The following is a 19189-nucleotide window of genomic DNA, read 5'->3' on the forward strand; positions in this document are numbered from 1 at the left end:
AACTCAATGTTATTTGGAAAAGCGGTATATATTTTTCATCCGCCCCACATTGATGTTATGGCATTTATCATTGGATGTTGCAATACGTGCTCAATGCCAGCCTCATCCAGAGGCACCTCTGGTATAGAATGCAGTGTCCAGAGATTGAGGGATGCCCCCAAAAAGAAAAAATGCTAAGTAACAAAAATATTAGAAATGTTAAAAAATAGAACGTCACCAAGATACTTTATGAAGAGTGAGATTCTATTGGAATAAAATATACAGGTACTTTAAAAAGATCGAGTTACTAGATCCATTAGTATTATTAGAATAAGCTTGTCGACATGTTTCAGCTCCCTTTGGTCTGTGGAGCTTTCGTCAGGACTAACATACAAAAAATATATATACTTACACGACTTGTGTAGTACGTTTTAAGTGTCCACTTTTTGGCACTTATTTTACCAAACGTGCTCTCAGTGATCTGTAATACAAAGGAGAGACATGCAGCAATACATAACTTTTGGGTATCATGCTCTTTTTTTGGGGGGGGGGTATTTTGTCATCTATATTAGATGTTTGCGTTTATTATCGCTAAAATTCAGGTGAGAAAAGGACTATTTTTGGTAGAGGACCAAGATATCTCTAAAAGCTGTATATGATTGGTCGAGTTAAATCATTCTTCTACATTTTACATTTTCAGAGTCATGTTTACATATTTACATAGGGGGTGGTCGGTTGTATATATCACCCTTTTGCAGTTAGGTTCTATATGGGAGGGATTTGTAGCAGTGCGCACGAACATCAAAATGCAATTGTAAAATTTCATAACAGCAGCAATTGTGACCGTTATACTTTTGTAGTGTGATAATCCCTACGGCTTAAGGGGACCTAAGTCACGTAGAGGAATAATCCCCACAGCTTTTAAAAAAATTCAAAATACCTTGAGATTAATGTGAAGTGAGGGTATGTGTTGTGTAATTGGAGGTTGTTTGGCGCGAGGTTACAGATTATTTCTCTCGGTAAACTTTACCTTAGCACAGAGAACGAATTGCTTCGTCAGGGGGTTGCCGCTGATAAAGCGCAAAGCTGGAGAAAAGGAAGGCATGTTGTTAAAATCGCCCCTCTTGCACCTTACCGGTAAATGGAGATGGATGTTGAGCCGCCATTACCCGTGTGGTTTGGAGTGCTGTGACTTGTGCTGACTCTGCCCCTGGACGTCAGGTAGGCAGGTTTAGCACGTTTTTAAAGGACCGTGAGTGGTGAATGAAGGCAGTGTTTTTTTTCTTTCAACAACAACTCGACTAGCTGAGATATTGCGGGCAATGAGAATTGTTGACAAATAAGTAAAACATGTTACATTGCGATGTCAAAGGGCATAAACATGTCGCTTTTATGTTGTTCGAGCAAGAAAGGTATTTTCCTAGATTGTCAGGTATATTACGTTTACAAACTGGAGATCACTTTTTGATACCTTAACCATGTGATGATGTCTATATTATCACGAGGAGGTTTTTAGTCTCAAACTTTTTCTTCTTAGTCATATACATGTGTGTGGAATAATATTTTTCATGTGGCAAGCTTAGATTTCTTATCGCATGTTGCTATTTTGCAAATTGATGCCATGGAATATTGTCGTTAAGACCCAGCAGATGAGTTTGGAGGCGGTTTACCCATCTCTGTTCCTTTTCATAGAGTTTCTTTTCTGCATTCTGTGACTTATCTGTTAACATTTCTAGCACAGTGCAGCGGAGATCCTCACAAGAATGTTTCATTTCCACAAAGTGCGAACATAGTTTTGTGGTGTTCTTTTTTAATCTAATGTTGCTTTTGTGTTCCCCTATTCTTGTTTTGACTTTTCTACAAGTCATCCCAATGTATTTCTTCTGACATGGACAGCTTACCATGTAGATGACGTGGGTGGAATTACAGTTAGTATGCTGTCTTTGGGTCCACAGTAGGGTCTCTGTTAGCTGTAGTGATTTTGATGTTGTAGTTGATTTGCATGCTACACATGTCCCACAAGGATAGTGTCCTGTACTCGGTGTCATGGAAGTGTCTCTTATTTGGTCAGGTGGTTTCCTTTTTGTGGGTCGAGTATGTACCAGTGTGTCTTTTAAATTCTTGGTTCGTCTGTTGGCAAATCTCGGTTTTGGCCAATCGAATCTTCCTGTGTTCAGTATGTGCCAGTTTTTCTTGACCAGTTTTTGAACTTCATAGGTAGATGGACAGAATGTCGTAACGCAGGTGGCTAAGTCTGGCACCTGTTCTGTCGGATGGATCTGTAAGAGGCAGTCTCTCGGTTGATTATTTGCTCTCTTCCTGCATTTAGATATAGTTCTAGGAGTATAGTATCTCACCTTTAATTTTTCACTGAGTTCTTGAGCCTGCATTTTGTAATCACTGTCCTTACTGCAATTTCTTTTAAGTCGTAGAAATTGACTGTATGGGAGGTTGTCCCTCAGTGGCTTTGGGTGGTAACTCTTGTAAGATAAAAGGCTATTCTTAGCCGTTGGCTTTGTATATGTTTTTGTTTGCAAAGTGTTATTTTCAGTGAAGATCGTAATTAAGCTCTGCCTGAAGTGCAAGAACAGGATGTGAGAGCCATGCAGCCTTTGCCAATGCTGGTGGAACAATTATTCAAAAGCACTTTCCATTAGGAAACGAAGTGGAGACAACGGAGTATGCAGGACCGGTAAAACCATAGAGGCAACTGAGACATGCTCTGGTAATAGAAGTTAAGAGGTATTTGATGCCCTCTTCCTTCCCTGGTTGCGTTATCAACAAAGCGCAAGGACGACCGAGACGTGGTCCGGTTTGCCCTATGTAGGGAATTGCTGCCATCCCATTATAAATATTAATAAATTGAGGGAGGCTTTTAATCAAAATACGATTGATCCAACTGTAGTGGTTTTGAAAATACGCCTAAAAAGGAAAGAATAAAGCCACAAATTGAAGACGCTGGTAAAATCTCCCCAATCATATGGGAGCGACACTAACCAGAGTGCTGTTGCACCGGTTAAACAATTGTACCATGAAATAATTTGGATGAGGAACGAAAAGTAGTAGACCTGAAGAAGGTGGCCTGATTAACATTTTACCACCGAAACACATCGACTCAGAGATATTGTTAAATTTGATATGAGGTAGCAGTCGTAAAGACAGGGAAGTTGTTACCCTGCTGGTTGTTGTTGAGATCAAATTCAAATTAACGATCTAAAAGATTAAATTTTCTGTCTTGTGCAATTTTTCCTTTCCCAGGGGGCTTTGCCTCTTTATAGATTTGTACTGATTGAATTGAGTAGGAGTTTTTAATGTTTTTATGTCTTTTTTATGGTGTTATAGATCAATTATGGTATTTTAAATGGAATTCACTGTGATTTGAATTATTAAACCTGTGCATAAGTATTTTCACATCCTGAGTAGAGCGCTTCAATTGTGTATGTAAATGTGAGTTGTTGCCCGGATATGAAGGTGTATGGCTGATTTGGGTACAAAGAGCCGCAATAGTTCTTAATAAGAATACTCAAGTTGTTCCAAAGGGAGATTTTGTGTTTAACTTTTCAATTATTCAAACAGTGACAAAGACAAAATGAAATCAAGCTAGAGTCAGATAACATGGGAGAGGAGGAAGCAGAGCGGAACATAACATGCACTCCGGGAACCAGAGGAGACCAAGTGACAGGGCGGGCATAGGGAGTGGAGGTGGAAGCAAGGAGGAGAGTTTACTGAGAGGACTAGTTAAAGACTCGGATAACCTCCAAGTTATTGCCTGACTGAAGGTGTGACATGAAAAACCAAGCATTTGCTATGCCAATAGGTCTGGTAATGAAAAGTGTTACAAATAAATAGCATGGCAATAGATATGCATTTTGGACAGAAGAAAAGAACTGTAGAAAATACTGGTGAAGGGTAAAAGGTACGGTGACATACTGTCAAGCCAGACCTAAAAATCAATGTAGGTTAATGACTGACTTACTCCCATCTGTGCTGCTGCCAGAGAGAAACAATAAATGATCTTGTTATCGAACACTTTAGTGGCATTCCAATGTCGTATGTGCCCCTGAAAGTGCAAGGGTAGGCAATCTGATAATAAACAAAACAAGCACTTTTTTGTGGAAGCACAAACTTTCTGCACAATCAAAACATGTACTCCTGGCTACCAACATGTGGGCGAAGCCAAAGTCGTTCTCTAGTGATGCTTACATAATTGCCTGGTGACAGGAGCACTGTCAGGCCAGACCATAAAAAAGGACCACAAGAGGTGTCAATGGAGGGGCCGGTGGGGAGGAAGCAAAAGCAATGGTGGGGGTGTGTGAAATAGAAATAATAGCAGGTGAGAGAGAAGTGTTAGAGCATTAGCTGAGGGAGACACCAACACAGTATGGGGGAAAGTATAAAAGGAACAGATCAACACGGCACACTGGGGAATTGGGGTTGGGATAGAAGCACATAAGAGAGAGATCTGCACACAAAAAGAGAGAAACACATATGTTATGTTATATGTTGCTTATAAAGCGCACGTACACCAGATTGGTTTCATGGTGCTACTCTAAGGGGTGCCATAGTCCTGTTCATTACTTGTATGCCTGTTTAAAAAGGTAACAAACAATCCGCTGGGCAGCGGCAGAGTAAGTTATATTTGGCAGGGATTAAATCACACAAGGGAGAGAGCTGGAGAACACATGCACTCTCATTGTGTATTAAACCAAAAAGAAATAAGTAGCCACTGAAAGTAAGCAGTGGAAATATACAAGTCAATCAATCAAAAGGATAGTAGTGAGACTACACAAGAGGAGACCAGGAAAGGCATAAAATAAGAAAAAAGCAAATAGGAGTGACAAAGTCAACCAATGACAAGCCCACTGTAATTTATTTATTATTTATTTATTTATTAATCTTATAGAGCGCGACAGCTACCCGTGAGGGTTTCCCGGCGCTAATTGACAGTGAACAGCATAAGTGATCCTGAAGAAAAAATTTAATTGGCAAAAAAACAGGTCTTTAAGGCTTTTCGGAAGCGAAGATGGCACTGCTCCATTCGTAGGTCCAGGGGAAGAGAGTTCCAGAGTTTAGGTCCCAGTACAGCAAAGGAACGGCCACCTACTCTTGAAAGCCTGAACTTAGGCACGCAAAACAGGTGTTGGGAAGAAGATCGAAGAGAGCGTGCGGGTATATAAGGTTTAACGAGTGATTGAAGATAGCTGGGAGCGGCTTCAATCTTAATCTTATGCATAAAGCATAGTGCCTTAAATTTTACCCGGTTGTCAAGATTAAGCCAATGAAGTTGCTTGATACGTTCCGTAATTGGATCATATTTCCGGCATCCACATAGAAGCCGCGCAGCGGCATTCTGGACCAGTTGGAGACGACGCATGACCGCCCTGGTGGCCCCCAGATAGAGCACATTGCTGTAGTCTAATCTTGAGGTCACCAGGGCCGTCACAACTGATCTTTGGGTGTCAGATGGCAAAATCCAGAAGATTTTCCTCAACCATCTAAGGATAGTAAAGCAAGTGGCTGTAACTTTATTGACCTGGTCTTTCATCGATAGATCCCTATCGATAAGAACCCCTAGATTTCTTGCTCGTTCCGATGGAATGGGTAAGTCGCCCATGATTGGCGGCCAATGTCTTGTACTCCAAAGGTCAGGCTTGTTACCAAAGACGAGCACCTCCGTCTTATCGCTGTTGAGCTTAAGAAAATTACGGCTCATCCAGCGGGAAATGTTACTAAGACCAGATTGCAGAGAAGAGGGTGAAGAAGGGTCAGCTTGAGATAAAGAAAACACAATCTGAGAATCATCAGCGTAAGTAAAGAGATTAAGACCAGAGTGATTTGCGACATGTGCTAGCGGAACAACATAAAGATTAAAGAGAAGAGGGCTAAGGATGGAACCCTGGGGAACACCATGTGGGGAAAGATAGGTGTTGGAAGTGGAGGTATTAGAAAAGATTTGAAAAGTCCTATCAGTGAGAAAAGACGAGAACCAGAGCAAGGCTTTGTCACAAATGCCAAAGGAGGCAAGGCTACTGAGAAGGATACTGTGAGAGACGGTATCGAAGGCTGCACTGAGATCGAGCAGTATCACTGCAGCCGTTTCACCTTGATCTAATAATTGGCGAATGTTCTCAGTTACTCCTAATAGCGTGGTTTCAGTGGAGAAGCCTTGACGAAAGCCAGATTGGGAGGGGTGAAGGAGATTATTGGAAGTGACAAAACGTGAAAGATGAAAATGAATGTGCCTTTCCAAAATTTTTGAAAAAGCCGGCAACAATGAAATGGGCCGGAAATTGGCAGCAACATTGGGATCTGCAGTGGGTTTCTAAGGAGCGGGGTAACCATTGCATGCTTCCAGCTGTGGGGGACCGTGGCTGAGTCAAGAGAGGCATTAAGTAAAGAACAGATCACATTGAGTTGGGGAGACTCAAGACAACGTAAAACCGAAATAGGTAGGGGGTCCATGGGTGAGCCAGATTTAATATTATTTAAAATTTCCAAAAGGGTGGCAGGTACAAGGTCAGGCCAAGTCTTCAAAGAGACCGAGGGAGGGCAAGAAGTGGTGGGGGATAAGCAAGGACTGGCATTAGATTCCTCATGGGTTATTATGTCTTTGTAGATTTTGTCAAGTTTGGATGTGAAGTACTGGGCAAGTTCGTCACATTTCTTGCTCGAAAGAGGAGGGGGTATAGCAGCTGTCTGCGAGCCAGCAAGGTCTTTTACTACTTTAAATAGAACTTTAGATTTATTCATAGCTTCTGTAATCAGATTAGTAACATAAGTGGCTCTGGTGGGAGCACAAGCCTTGTGGTAAAGTTTCAATTCGACTTTGTACGTAAATGCAGCAGCAGTTGAATATTCCTTCCTCCAGATACGTTCTAGTCTCTTACATTGGGCTTTATGTAGACGGAGGGTTTCGTTGTACCAAGGGGCGGGAGAATTATGGACAACAGTTTTTTTATTTGTAAGAGGGAGACAAGTATTTATAGCTTCAGAGAGCCAGGAATTTACCGAATTAGCAGCTGAGTTCATATTGTCTAAGTTAGGTAGGTATTTAGGCAGGAGATCAAACAGTTTTTTGTTAAGAGCTGCAATGTCCACATTTTTCCAGACTCTCTTCTTAAAATTAAGAGAGAATTTGGGTGTGGTCTGTGTTTTGTTTGTAGTCACAGTAAATTTAACTGGATAATGATCAGACCAAGAAACAGGTAAAGCAGGAAGACATGTTATTAGCGGAGAGTTTGAAAAAATAGGATCTAAAAGATGCCCGCCCTTGTGGGTGGGACCCTTGTTATGTAAGATTAAGTTCATAGCAGCAAGATCGGTAATACAATTTCCTGCTGGCTTATCATTGGGGTTGTCCAAGTGTAAATTTAAGTCACCAATGACAAAGAAGTTACTGGAAGAAACAAGCACTGATGCAATGTAATCCAAAAATTGGGTATACCAAGAATTTACAGTGCCAGGGGGACAGTACATAAGAAGCCCAGTAAGAGTATTATTGGGATTTAGAGTGAGCTTGAAATGAAGAGCATCACATCCGCTCAATGTGATAGGATCTGAGTGACATTGGTATTTTTTATTAAAAATGATCGCCACACCACCTCCAGTCCTTTTAGGACGGTCGTTTCGGACAATGGCATAGTCAATAGGCAACGCTTCGGCGATGTCAGGGCCAGAGCTATCGTGGAGCCAAGATTCAGTGATAAATAACGCATCCGGCGCCTCATCAATAAGCAAGTCAAAAATGTTGCGTTTATGTTTGGGCAGTGAGCGACAATTGTGACTAATAAATACAAATCCAGGAGGAGAAGGAGTAGTAGTTAATTGCTGGTGACTTTTGCATAAATGAGGGGTGTTTAAAAAAAATGGGCAATCAGGGCAGTACTGAGGAAAACGGTCGAGCATATCCAAAGAATGCATAGTATGCGTGTTGGGAGGTTTTAAATCAAATAGTTGTTTCCTGGAATATGGGCGAGGAGCCAAAGGAGACGAACCAGGGGTTCTGGCCCCGGGGCCCGGTTGGGCGGGGACGGGCGCAGACGGGCACGCCTTTGGCACGCCTTCGGCGCGCCATCGGCGCGCCCGCTGCGCCCGCCCGCTGTGCGGACGGGAAATAACACACATTTATGCAGGAGGAGGGTGGGAGGGTCTGAAAGCCTAGACCGCGATCCCTGCACCTCCCTAAGATGGCGGCTGACCCCCGGCTCGAGCCGCGACAGCCTTCAATCGGCTGTGCTGTCCGAGGTGGGAAGCGGAACAGCGTCAAAATGCCAGAATTGTGCAAATAGCAAAATTTAAAAGGTTTGATTTTAAAATCCCAGTTTTCACAATTCAAATTCAAAATATTAAAGTTTAAAGGGTTGAGTTAAAATCACAGTTTCACAATTTCAAACAACAAATGTCATGCGCAATATTTCCCGGCTTTCCGCCTCAGGAAAAAACACGCTGGTATCAATCACCAGGCAGTGAAAAATGAAGATTTAAATACCCGGGAGGGTCTGAAAGCCTAGACCTGTAAGCTGTTGGTAAGCTCAGGAAAGGTCTTTTGCAACAGACAGCCTTTGTAGTCTGGTAAGCAAGACCTAAAAATGGAGTCTCCTTACCCCAAATCACTAATAGCCATCTATATAGTAAGACTGAATGCTTTAACAGCCTTAATGTGTTAACATTAACCCCTAACGAAATTCAAAACTATATGACAAATTTAAAACTCAAGTTAAACCCACAAAACACAAAATTTCTCCTACCGTCCCATGATAAGTTGTAGGAATTAAACACAGACACAAGGACAATGAACTCCAAGACACTGACCATTCACCAAAAATGGTCACCACTTCTCCATGGCCAGAAAGGTCTGATTCCAATTAAACATCTCCATAGTGGCAAGCCCTTCCTTCCCAACAAGACTTTAAGTTGATCATCCAAGTCTTAGTCACTTCTCATATAGACAGTGGAATTGCATTACCGACTTCCCTTCCAAAATTGGCATTAGAAAGTCTACCTTCAAAGCAATTGTTTACTTAGCAGGCAGTCTAATTTCACATCCTTAGGCTGGCTTCCTTGGAATGTCACCCTGCTTAAAAGACTGCATGAATCATTCACAAGGCAAACAAGCCTGAATATCTATCTCCAGAACTTTAGATCCTGCTTAGAACAGTATCTTGAGAAGCCGAACTATCCTCAAGGTGGGCCTTCTCTGATTTAGGAAGCACCGCACCATAAAAGAATTCTACTCTGCAAACGTGTTGAAGACACGGTAAATAACAGATGGGCCACGTCAACTTTAGTCTTCAAACAGGGACTTGAAACTACACTTTGTGATATTTAGAGACCTCACTTTAACTGCACCAATCATCTGGACCTCAGCTATGATGTCTCTCTCAATGGTGAATGTTCCTCTCATCTGCACTGATATATATTTATCCCGCTGAAAATGTAAATTGCTTTCCCATCTACAGTATGCATAACTAAACCATATTAGGATGTACAGTGGTCTTGATAGCACTAATGTAAAAATGAAAGTACATACATAAATTGTTTCTCTGCAAAATGCCGCTCAAGTATTCTAAAAGACAAGAAAGAGAGTGTGAGGTATTGCGCTAATTTTAATTGGAGGATATTGTAGAGTAAAAAAGTACAGTAGGCACAACAGGCAACTGCTAAAATAGTTAACAAATCCAACTACTCCATTTGAACATCCTTCAGCTAACATGCAGGGGATGTAACACAGTCAATCTCTTGGTGACGTACATTAATAATTTGCTATTTCAGGCAGTACGTTTCACATGTCTCACATTCGATCATTAACAAGATCAAACAATATGGTGCATAGACATTTAAAAGCAATTTTATAAGTTATTTGAAAAATAAAATTATCTCTACTGATGATTGCAAATTCGCAGGAAGCACTTTTTAGATGGTTGGGGTGATTACCTGCTACGCCACATTGATCCTTTTACAATCCAGCCCTACAAATAAAATAATGCAGCAAAATGACCTTCATACATTTATAAAAAATAAAAGTACACCCCGAACTTGTTCTAAATATATACTGCATCACTCTGTAAATACTGTTTCCAGTTCCAAATGAAACAACTTTAGAAACCAGTGGAAACAACTCCTTTGATGCATACATTTTTGCATTCATTGGAATGGTCGTCAATGAGATCTCAATCTCATACTCTTAAAGTAGACCCTCTTTGTTACACACGTCATTTTACAGTCAATTCTCAAAATATATATATTTTTTAAAGTGTGAAAACATATTTTATAATGTTTCCTACTGTAAATTAATTGGACAGAGCATGTCATTTTGTTCTATTGTGGCCTATAATATAGCATATCAGTAAATACGCACACTGAGCTTTGCTGAGAAAGCCAGGATGTATCATAAATGGTAAAGTAATCAGCAAAATCTATTCTTGCTGTCCCAGGGATAACAATATCCTCGAGTTGTTTTCCATCTAGAAGAAGTTTGGTTAGAAACCAACATTTAGCGTATTGTTATGGTTTAAACAACTTGAGTTTCCCATCCAAAGTGGCAGTCGTAAGTTCTGGTGATGAGGGACTAAAGGCCACATTGATAACGGATTCTGTGTGACCTGACAATTTACTGGAAAACATGTTTGACTGTATGTCATAAATGTAGGCACATCTGTCTTCTGATCCAGAGGCTATAAACCGACCACAAGGGCTGACAGCAATTCCACATGGGTGACAACGGTTGAGATGTCCTTCAAATCGCCGCACACACTTTAATGACCTTAAGTCCCATAGTTTGATACCATCACCAACAGCAGTTGTTATGAAAAGATTATAAAAGATTGGTTCCTGTGAACTGAATGCTGAACCCTTATTTTGGCAGATCTGGTGGACGGAACGAGAATGTGCATTGGGAATTGTGGCCACACTACAACCTGCATTGAGATCAAAAACCTCCACCGCTCGATTGCTTCCAGCTGTAAGCATGATATATGAATAAAAATCATTCACTGCGGAAAGACTGGTAATCTCTTGAGTGGAGGCCATGTGGAATTTATGTACTGGTTTACACATGCTTCTCTCTTTATACCGCTTTAGGTCATCCTTGTTTGTATCAATGCAGTATTTCAGTAGCTGCCATTCTGCTCCTGTGGATAAAAGTATAAACTTATCCATGTAATAAAACTGACAGCATCTCACAGGTTTACAAAACATCTCCTTAGCAATGATGACCACAGGTTCTGTGTTCCGCACTGACCAAATCCTTAATGTTCGGTCAGCTGCAGAAGACACTAACCAGTTTTTATCAAGACTCCAAGCCACAGAGGTCACTGCACCATCATGACCTGAGTAAACAGCGGGTGTTCCGATAAGGTTAGAGTTGAATACCAGTAAAGTGCTGTCAGCCAGAGCACACGCTAAGCGCTCTCCGTCTCCTGAATACTGCATACAACACACAGAGGTTGGTTTATTAGCCACTACTGCCTGACCATGAAGGTTTCTCGGAGCAGGGCAATCCACGGGGTACTCATATTTAAGACCTCTACCAGAACTCTTCTTCCTTAATGGCAAGTCACTATTTTTTTTTGTGTTAGTCTGTGCAGAAAACATTTTCATTCGTGGTGCTGCGGTGTAGCCTGAAGACTTGATCTTATTGTGGAAAACCAATGGTTGGTCCTTCACTGTGCTCTTTACACCACTATTCTTCTTAGCGAGCGACTTGGCGTCGTCTTTCTTAGAGATCCCACGACAGATTGGTGATGTTGTAAGCAGAGGACACTGGGCAATCACAGAAATATCAATGTGCCTTCTGTGCATCCTCGTCTGTTGTATTCTCACCAGTGCTATGGAATTAATCTCCAACAGGGCGATCTGGTTTCCAAACAAAGAAGTAAGCAAACAAAAAAGATTTCCGCTTGATGCGCTAGCCATTGCACATGATCCAACAACATGAATGCTCAGGTTACTGAAATCTTCATACAGCAAAACAGCTTCGAGTTCACAGTTTGCCAAGTTAATTACAAATAAACCAGTTGAGCTGCCTAGCCACAGACGTCTGGTGATCACGGGAAAAAATGACAGCTCCTCATTAACAGGCGATGCCAGAGGTTCCATCCTGAAAACGGGCAACGCTGCTTCCAAGCTGTCACATGTTGCACTCGGGTTCTCGCATGACTGGTCGTCTTTCTGTCCAGGTGACAACTTGCTGTAGAAATGCTGTTTCTCTTTTTGGAGGTCACACCGTATAAGGCACCGGTATTGATGTTCTCGTTCTAAGCTGAAAAGCCAGATCTGTCCGTCAGCAGACGCAGTAACAAGCTGCCTATATTCTTCATCAATGTACAAGCTCAGCAAGGGAGATCCTGATAGGACAGATGACTGATGCACCAGTGTTTTTGTGGAACTGTCCCAGATCCTGAAAGTTCTATCTTCAGACACTGATGCAAGTAGGTTCGTCTGCCAGGGGATGAATTCAGCGCTCGTCACTGGTCCTCCGTGTCCTTCAAACTCCGCTAACACTGCTGCGTGCTCCGAGCTGAGTAAATAAAGTTTGTTGTCAGCACACACAGCCACCGTCTCGTCATCCGGACTGAACGTTAGGCACAGCACCGTTCCGAGAAGGGTCCCGAGCACCTTCCCTCGAGGCTGCAGCCCCTGCTGATGGCTCTGCATGCACTCACCCAGGTGCCACAGTATAACGTAGTCACGTGACGCTGAGCAGACGACAAGAGAAGTAGGTCTACGCCCGAAAGTCACAGCGGTGATGGGTTGGTGATGGCCTTTCAGATGCAACGACTGTTGGGCAAAGGGGTCGAGACTCCAAATGCACAGCTCGTTGCCATTGAGAGGGAAGGCACAGTGCCGCCCATTACATGCGAGCTGCACGTGAGAAGCGGGGACGGTCGATCGAGCAACACGCTTCTCGGCGACTATGTTCTGGGGTTGGTATTCGTCTAGTAGAAGCGCGGCGTCGCCTTTCTCCATCTTCGAGCTGCTCTAGTGGTTCTCTCCTTGCCGTGTGGGGGGCCCTCGCTCGGCTTCCTCCAGCGGCCCGGCACGCAAAGCGCACCACGCGGTTGCCAGGCAACAGCGTGACGCGAGGTCGAAACCTGCTAGTCACGTGACACTTGTCACGGTCTCTTCTTGGAGTATTGTTGCACGTGCTATTTACCCCAGCCACACAGCTCGGTACTGTTGTGTGTTCGCGGGCACCTTTTATGCTTACTCTGTTCTCGAGGGTATGAGCGTGATGGCTATCGCGCTCATGTTTCTTTTCAAACATGTTTTGCCTCGAGGAGAGAGTAGGTTAGGGTTAGAATGTTATTGTTAGAATATGGTGAGTCGGGGTTGTGTTGTAGATTACTTTGGGGGAGTCATTCTGTAACTGGCTTCATGACCTGCAACACCTACCATAATAAACGGTGTTTTCCTTTTCGTCCTTTTTGGCTTAGTTTTATTCTGGATCACTTTTCCCACACTGGCGACGAGCGGGAAAACATTTTTTCAAGGAATTTTCACAGAAAGAAGAACAGATCACCAGGTATGATAATTCAGGAGTATAAATAACGAAGACTCGCGGGAGCACGGGGAATAAAGCTGTAACGGGCAGAGGGGTACATCAAGTGACAGCGGGGATTACGTGACGTCACATAAGAACCCTTTCACAACGTTCTAAATAAGAACATATGGCTCGCGCTACAATGGAAATAGAAAAGGCACACAGGTGCCGGAACTTGTACATAACTTACATTCTCAACACCTCCCTTTCCTAGCAAGGAAAAACAACTCTATCGCGCAATAAACAGACCACGCAGACGCAGTGTGTCAGCGTAAAAGGCCATTTTATTAGACCAGGCTGCGTAATCTATACATAACCATAAACATCAACAGGTAAATAACATCAAACCCCCACTCACACTCCCCTCTCATTCGTTTTACCCGTTCCACCTCATCACAAACCCCTACAAGCTCCATCCCATACCTTATTCCTGCCCATCAATCACTTGTCATCCAGCCCGCTCCTTGCGTCCTTCCAGTCATGCCTCTATCCGCCATTCGAACTCCCCCCCAAGGGATGGGTGTGCCTGCTCTTGACCCCCCTGTCCCTTCAAAGTACTGCCTAAAGCAGCTCTGGCCTAAACTGGCAACGCCAAGGACCTACCCAAACCGCACCTCCAACTGCCGGGTGGGCGGGTGGGTGGCCTTTCCTTCTACCCTCCCGATGGTGCCAGGTGCAGGAAGAGGAAGGTCCCTTCCTCCCCTGCGCCTATATACCCCACCCCCTAACTCCTCCCCTTCCCCTGCCTGTCCTATCCAGCGCGAAAGACCCCGGGGGAAGACTAGTCTGCGACTGTGCTTCCCCCGCGGCCCGGCATCGCGCAATAAACAGATCACGCAGTGTGTCAGCGTAAAAGGCCATTTTATTAGACCAGGCTGCGTAATCTATACATAAACATCAACAGGTAAATAACATCAAACCCCCACTCACACTCCCCTTTCATTCGTTTCACCCGTTCCACCTCATCACAAACCCCTACAAGCTCCATCCCATACCTTATTCCTGCCCATCAATCACTTGTCATCCAGCCCGCTCCTTGCGTCCTTCCAGTCATGCCTCTATCCGCCATTCGAACTCCCCCCCCCAAGGGATGGGTGTGCCCGCTCTTGACCCCCTTGTCCCTTCAAAGTACCGCCAACCAGGGAACCCCCTGTAGGGCGGTTCCCTGCCCCACCCCCCCACCCCCTGTCCTGCAGTCCCCCACACCAGGCACACCATCCACCTCACCAGATAGCCTCATTCCATAACTTGCTCACAACATCTCTCATCTCCATCATGTAATACGCATTGCCCAGCTGCGACAAGTGCACTCCGTCGTCTCTAAAAACTAAAAGTTCCTCCAGTCGAATCCCTCCGTGTGCAATCACTTTGATGTCCTTGTCACCACAGTATAGTCTCATTGCCCTATTGAGCTTCCTTCGTGCCTTTTCGATCGCCCCATGCTTCATTGCCCCTCTCCGCACTTTCCTGGGGACCAACTCTGTCCAGGCAATGCAGGTCCCTGCAAGCCTAGATTTCAGCACCTCCAGGTCCCTCTGCATAAGCTGTAAAAGCGCCAAACCTGACAGCTGCACCAAGTCATTTTCTCCCAGATGTATTATTAACAAATCAGGGCATCCTCTTTGCGGGACCATCTTCGCGAGCCAGGGCAGTAGTGCCCCCCATCGCGTGCCACCTTTGCCCCACCATTGTACCTCGTGCAAGTGTCCTTTCAGTCCCAGGTTACGGCCGTAAACCTGTTGCTCTGCATATTTGGATGCCCAATGCACGAAGGAGTGCCCAACAATCCATGTCATCGTCTTATTTCCCTGTCCACCCACGCAACCTACGAAGAAAAAGATGTTAGAACAAGAAACAGCAAAACCATGAATCAACCAACAGCCTAACTAGGACCCTCTCATTTCCTCACATACCTCTCACAACAACGGGACTTCCACCGCCCAATCCGCCTAATCCTGTCCCAGGACCACCCCAATCTGGCCGCAGCTGTCGCAGCCCCAATTCTGAAGGAGTGAGTCCCGTAACCAGACGCATCCAGACCCAATCGTCGCAAAGCCTTGCGCAACACCGCCAATAATTGGCCCGCCGTCATTCTCGCGCCAGACGCGTGACAAAAAAATTCCCCACGCGCCACACTCCCCGTCCCCAGGAAAGTCCGCCATTCAACCACAGGGCACACCGGCCCACCCTCCGTCTCAATTAGCCACACCCACTTACCCCTGCCCAACTGATCAGTCTTCGAGCACCGCAACCAAATACCCAGGCGACCTCCATCCTCCCGAATCTCCTCAAACAACCTGCCAGCCATTCTCCTTGTACCCAGCAACTCAGACACCCGGAACGCCCCAAAAAACATCCACACCGTACACAAACGGAAAAGACCAACCTCAACAAGGTCGTAACAACATTCCGGCAACACCTCAACCAGCCGGATCAATAACTCGAAAGTAACTGCTTCCCTCAGCCTACCCCCCTCATTCCTGCATTCCCTGCCCCAACCCCACAACATCCTGCTCACGATCACATCTTTAGTCGGGTCAAAACCCAGAAACAAAGCACAGTAAAAGGATATCCCTGCCAATTTACCAGACATCGTAGCCGCAGTCAAACCCCTGTCAATACAGTCCAGCACAAAATGTCTCAGCCCTTGTTCCACCACGGACTCAACACCCTTTTCTTTTTTTTTCTTTTTTTTTTATTGTTAGCCGGCTGACAGAAAAAGTAGAAGACAAAAAGAATACATAAATGGTTTCATAAATATACAGAGAGACCTTTAAAGTATATATGTTTACAGACCAAATAATTTGTTATAAGGAGACAATAAAGAGAGTTCCTATTACAAAATCAATCTATAAACGTATTCTTCTTTGCAGTAAGAAAAGAAACAAGAAAAACTTAACAGGTATGCAGCGTTTGAGTAAACTTTTACTCTAGAAAGGTACCCCAGTTTCTATTAAATTTTATCAGTGAGCGTGTCCCCCTAAGATTTGCTAGGGCTAACTCCATGGCATGTATCTCTGTAACTAGTGTCCACCACTTCCAAACCGTCGGCGGTTCCGGATCTATCCAGGCCCTTGCCAAGGTTAATTTGGCACAAGAGATGAGTATAGTGGCTAGGGCTGATTGTGGGGGTGAAGAAAGATTAAGATCTAGTAAGACCGAGGCAGCCGTAATTGTGGAAAACAAAATGTTTTTTAATCTAAGAACATACTGTATATCCCCCCAAAAGGTCTTAAGTTTGGGGCAGGAATACAGCATATGCTCTAGATTGACTGCATCAGTTGAACATTTGGGGCATTTAGTACTAAATGCCCGGACTCAACACCCACGACACAATCCAGATTCCAACCCATGAAAGCACTAAATTCAGACCATGCCAAACGATACGTCCTCCTCGTGGTCTCCGCAACAGAACCTTCCACCAGGCCAATCACCCTCACTCCCCCAAGGCCCAGATGCCGGCCGGCAGCTCGGTCTTGCATGTATCCGCTCCCGGTGCCAGGTGCCGGAACCGCTGCCACTGCGAACGAGACAAAGCATCCGCAATGTCATTATTCGCCCCAGGGACATGCTTTGCCCGAAACACCACATTCAGCCGCAGACAAGCCAACATGAACCCCCGCAACAGCCGCAGCACTCTCAGGTCCCTTGCCCTCTGATGATTCACCAGCTCCACCACAGTCATGTTGTCCACATGGAAAAGCACCGACCTGTTCCGAAACTCCTCCCCCCCACACCTCCAGGGCCACCAGTAGAGGGAAAAATTCCAAGAAAGCAATGCTCCTCCCCTGTCTGAGCCATTGAGCCGGCCAGCTCTCAGCACACCACCTTCCATCCCAGAAAACCCCAAACCCCGCTGACCCAGCTGCGTCAGAGTAAATTTGGCATTGCCAGACCGCCCTCTCCTCATCAAACTCCAGGGACACACCGTTAAAGTCTGTCAGGAATGCAATCCAGGTCCTCAAGTCTGCCCTCACCCCCATGGAAATCCTGACTCTGTGATGTGGAAGCACTGCCCCCGACATGGCCATGCCGAGCAGCCTACAGAACGTCCGCCCTGCACGCACTACCCTACACGCAAAGTTCAGGAATCCCAGGAGTTTCTGAACCGCTCGCAAAGGAATCCGCTTCTCTTCCACCGCCCATTCCAAACATGCCAGTATCTCCGCCACTTTGGCCCCAGGAAGGCGCGCCAGCCACTGCACCGAGTCCAGCTCGATCCCCAGGAACGTCAGGCAACAGCTGGGACCAGCCGTCTTCTCCGGCGCCAGAGGCACACCAAACTGAAAGGCCAACCCCTGGAATCGCGACAGGGCCCTGCCGCAATCCCCGGAGTCCGCCCTTCCCAGGAAGAGGAAATCATCCAAGTAGTGGGTGACCGCACGGCACCCACTGACTCGCACCATTACCCACTGCTGGAAGGTGCTAAATAGCTCAAACAGAGCGCAGGAGATGGCGCACCCCATGGGCAAAACCTTGTCCACGTAGATATCGGCACCCTTTTTTCGTTTTCGGTTAATGCACGTAACGGTTGGGCACATTTCATTTTTTTATCTTGTTCATTCACTGGGGCACAGTGGTGTCGTCATTGTACCTCGTTCAGCTTGGTGTATGGATGGAGTATATTTCCCATTTACACTTGAAGCTGTTAGAACTACTGTCACTCTCAGTTTTTCGTTTTTTGGTATGCATGTGGTCCTCCCCAGCTTATTGTTTCGATATGCTTCTATGACATTACAATGTGGAGGTTTTGATATGGTCCTGTTTAACTCTCTTTACAGACCCCTGACAAAGGGTCCCCTGTGTTGTTGACCCGAAATGCATTGGGTGTATTTAAAACATCGTTAAAAAGAATCAACTTCTGCATCATAAGATTATCATTATGTCTGCAAAGATTCGCTGAACCACATATGGATTTGAAAAATTTGAAATTTTGATGAGTTGAAATCAAAACTGAACTTTTGAAACCAATAAATGTAACTTTGTGAAGAAACCTACATGTTTCATTGACAACAGCGCGCACATCCTGTGGAGTAGGCTTAGCTACCCTCAAAACATTTTCCCCACAGATAGTTTTTCAGTTTCTGTACAGCCCAGACACAGGCCAGGGTTTCACGCTCAATGGTGCTGTAGTTGGTTTCTGTTTCACTTAGCCTCCTGGATATGAATGCTATTGTATTTTCATCATTCCCTTTCCTTTGACAGAATACTGCCCCTATTCCTTTGGAACTAGCATCTACTGTGATAACATTTTCCAGATCTGGATCGTAAGGCTTCAATGCTGGTGCTTTCGAAATTTCCTCCTTTATAGAGTTAAAAGCATGGCATTGTTCATCTGCCCATTTGTAGTTCACATTTTTCCTCAAGAGTTTCCTCAACGGTTCAACCTTATCCGCATAGGCTTGTACCAATTTTGATTAATATTCACTTAATCCTAGGAAGGATTTCAATGTCTCTTTATCATGCGGTTGTGGTGCGTCTCTGATTGCTTCTACCAGATCATCCTTTGGAGTTATTCCTTCAGATGTTAATACATGTCCCAGATAATCTTTTAATCCAAGAACTTACACTTGTCTCGGGACACCGTCATACCCCTGTTTTTCAAAATTCTCAACACTTTACTTAAAATTTCTAGATGCTCTTTTTTGTCTTTGGAATGGATTAAAATAT

The 19189-nt window shown here is 44.5% G+C and overlaps 1 protein-coding gene across 1 annotated transcript; it reads right to left on the bottom strand.

The window, feature by feature from the left end:
- Positions 1-9571: 9571 nt before the first annotated feature.
- On the bottom strand, positions 9572-13004 carry WDR27 (WD repeat domain 27). Its single transcript, XM_078641391.1, has one exon. It carries the CDS (start codon positions 12943-12945, stop codon positions 10483-10485), a length of 2463 nt encoding a protein of 820 aa, XP_078497517.1. The 5' UTR covers positions 12946-13004; the 3' UTR covers positions 9572-10482.
- Between the last annotated feature and the right edge of the window lie 6185 nt (positions 13005-19189).

Source organism: Lissotriton helveticus, chromosome 5_1 (assembly GCF_964261635.1).
Source record: "Lissotriton helveticus chromosome 5_1, aLisHel1.1, whole genome shotgun sequence".
NCBI lineage: Eukaryota > Metazoa > Chordata > Amphibia > Caudata > Salamandridae > Lissotriton > Lissotriton helveticus.

What these genes read in the sequence shown, in the direction of transcription:
- WDR27 (XM_078641391.1), bottom strand. Translation starts at nt 12,945, where the DNA reads ATGGAGAAAGGCGACGCCGCGCTTCTACTAGACGAATACCAACCCCAG.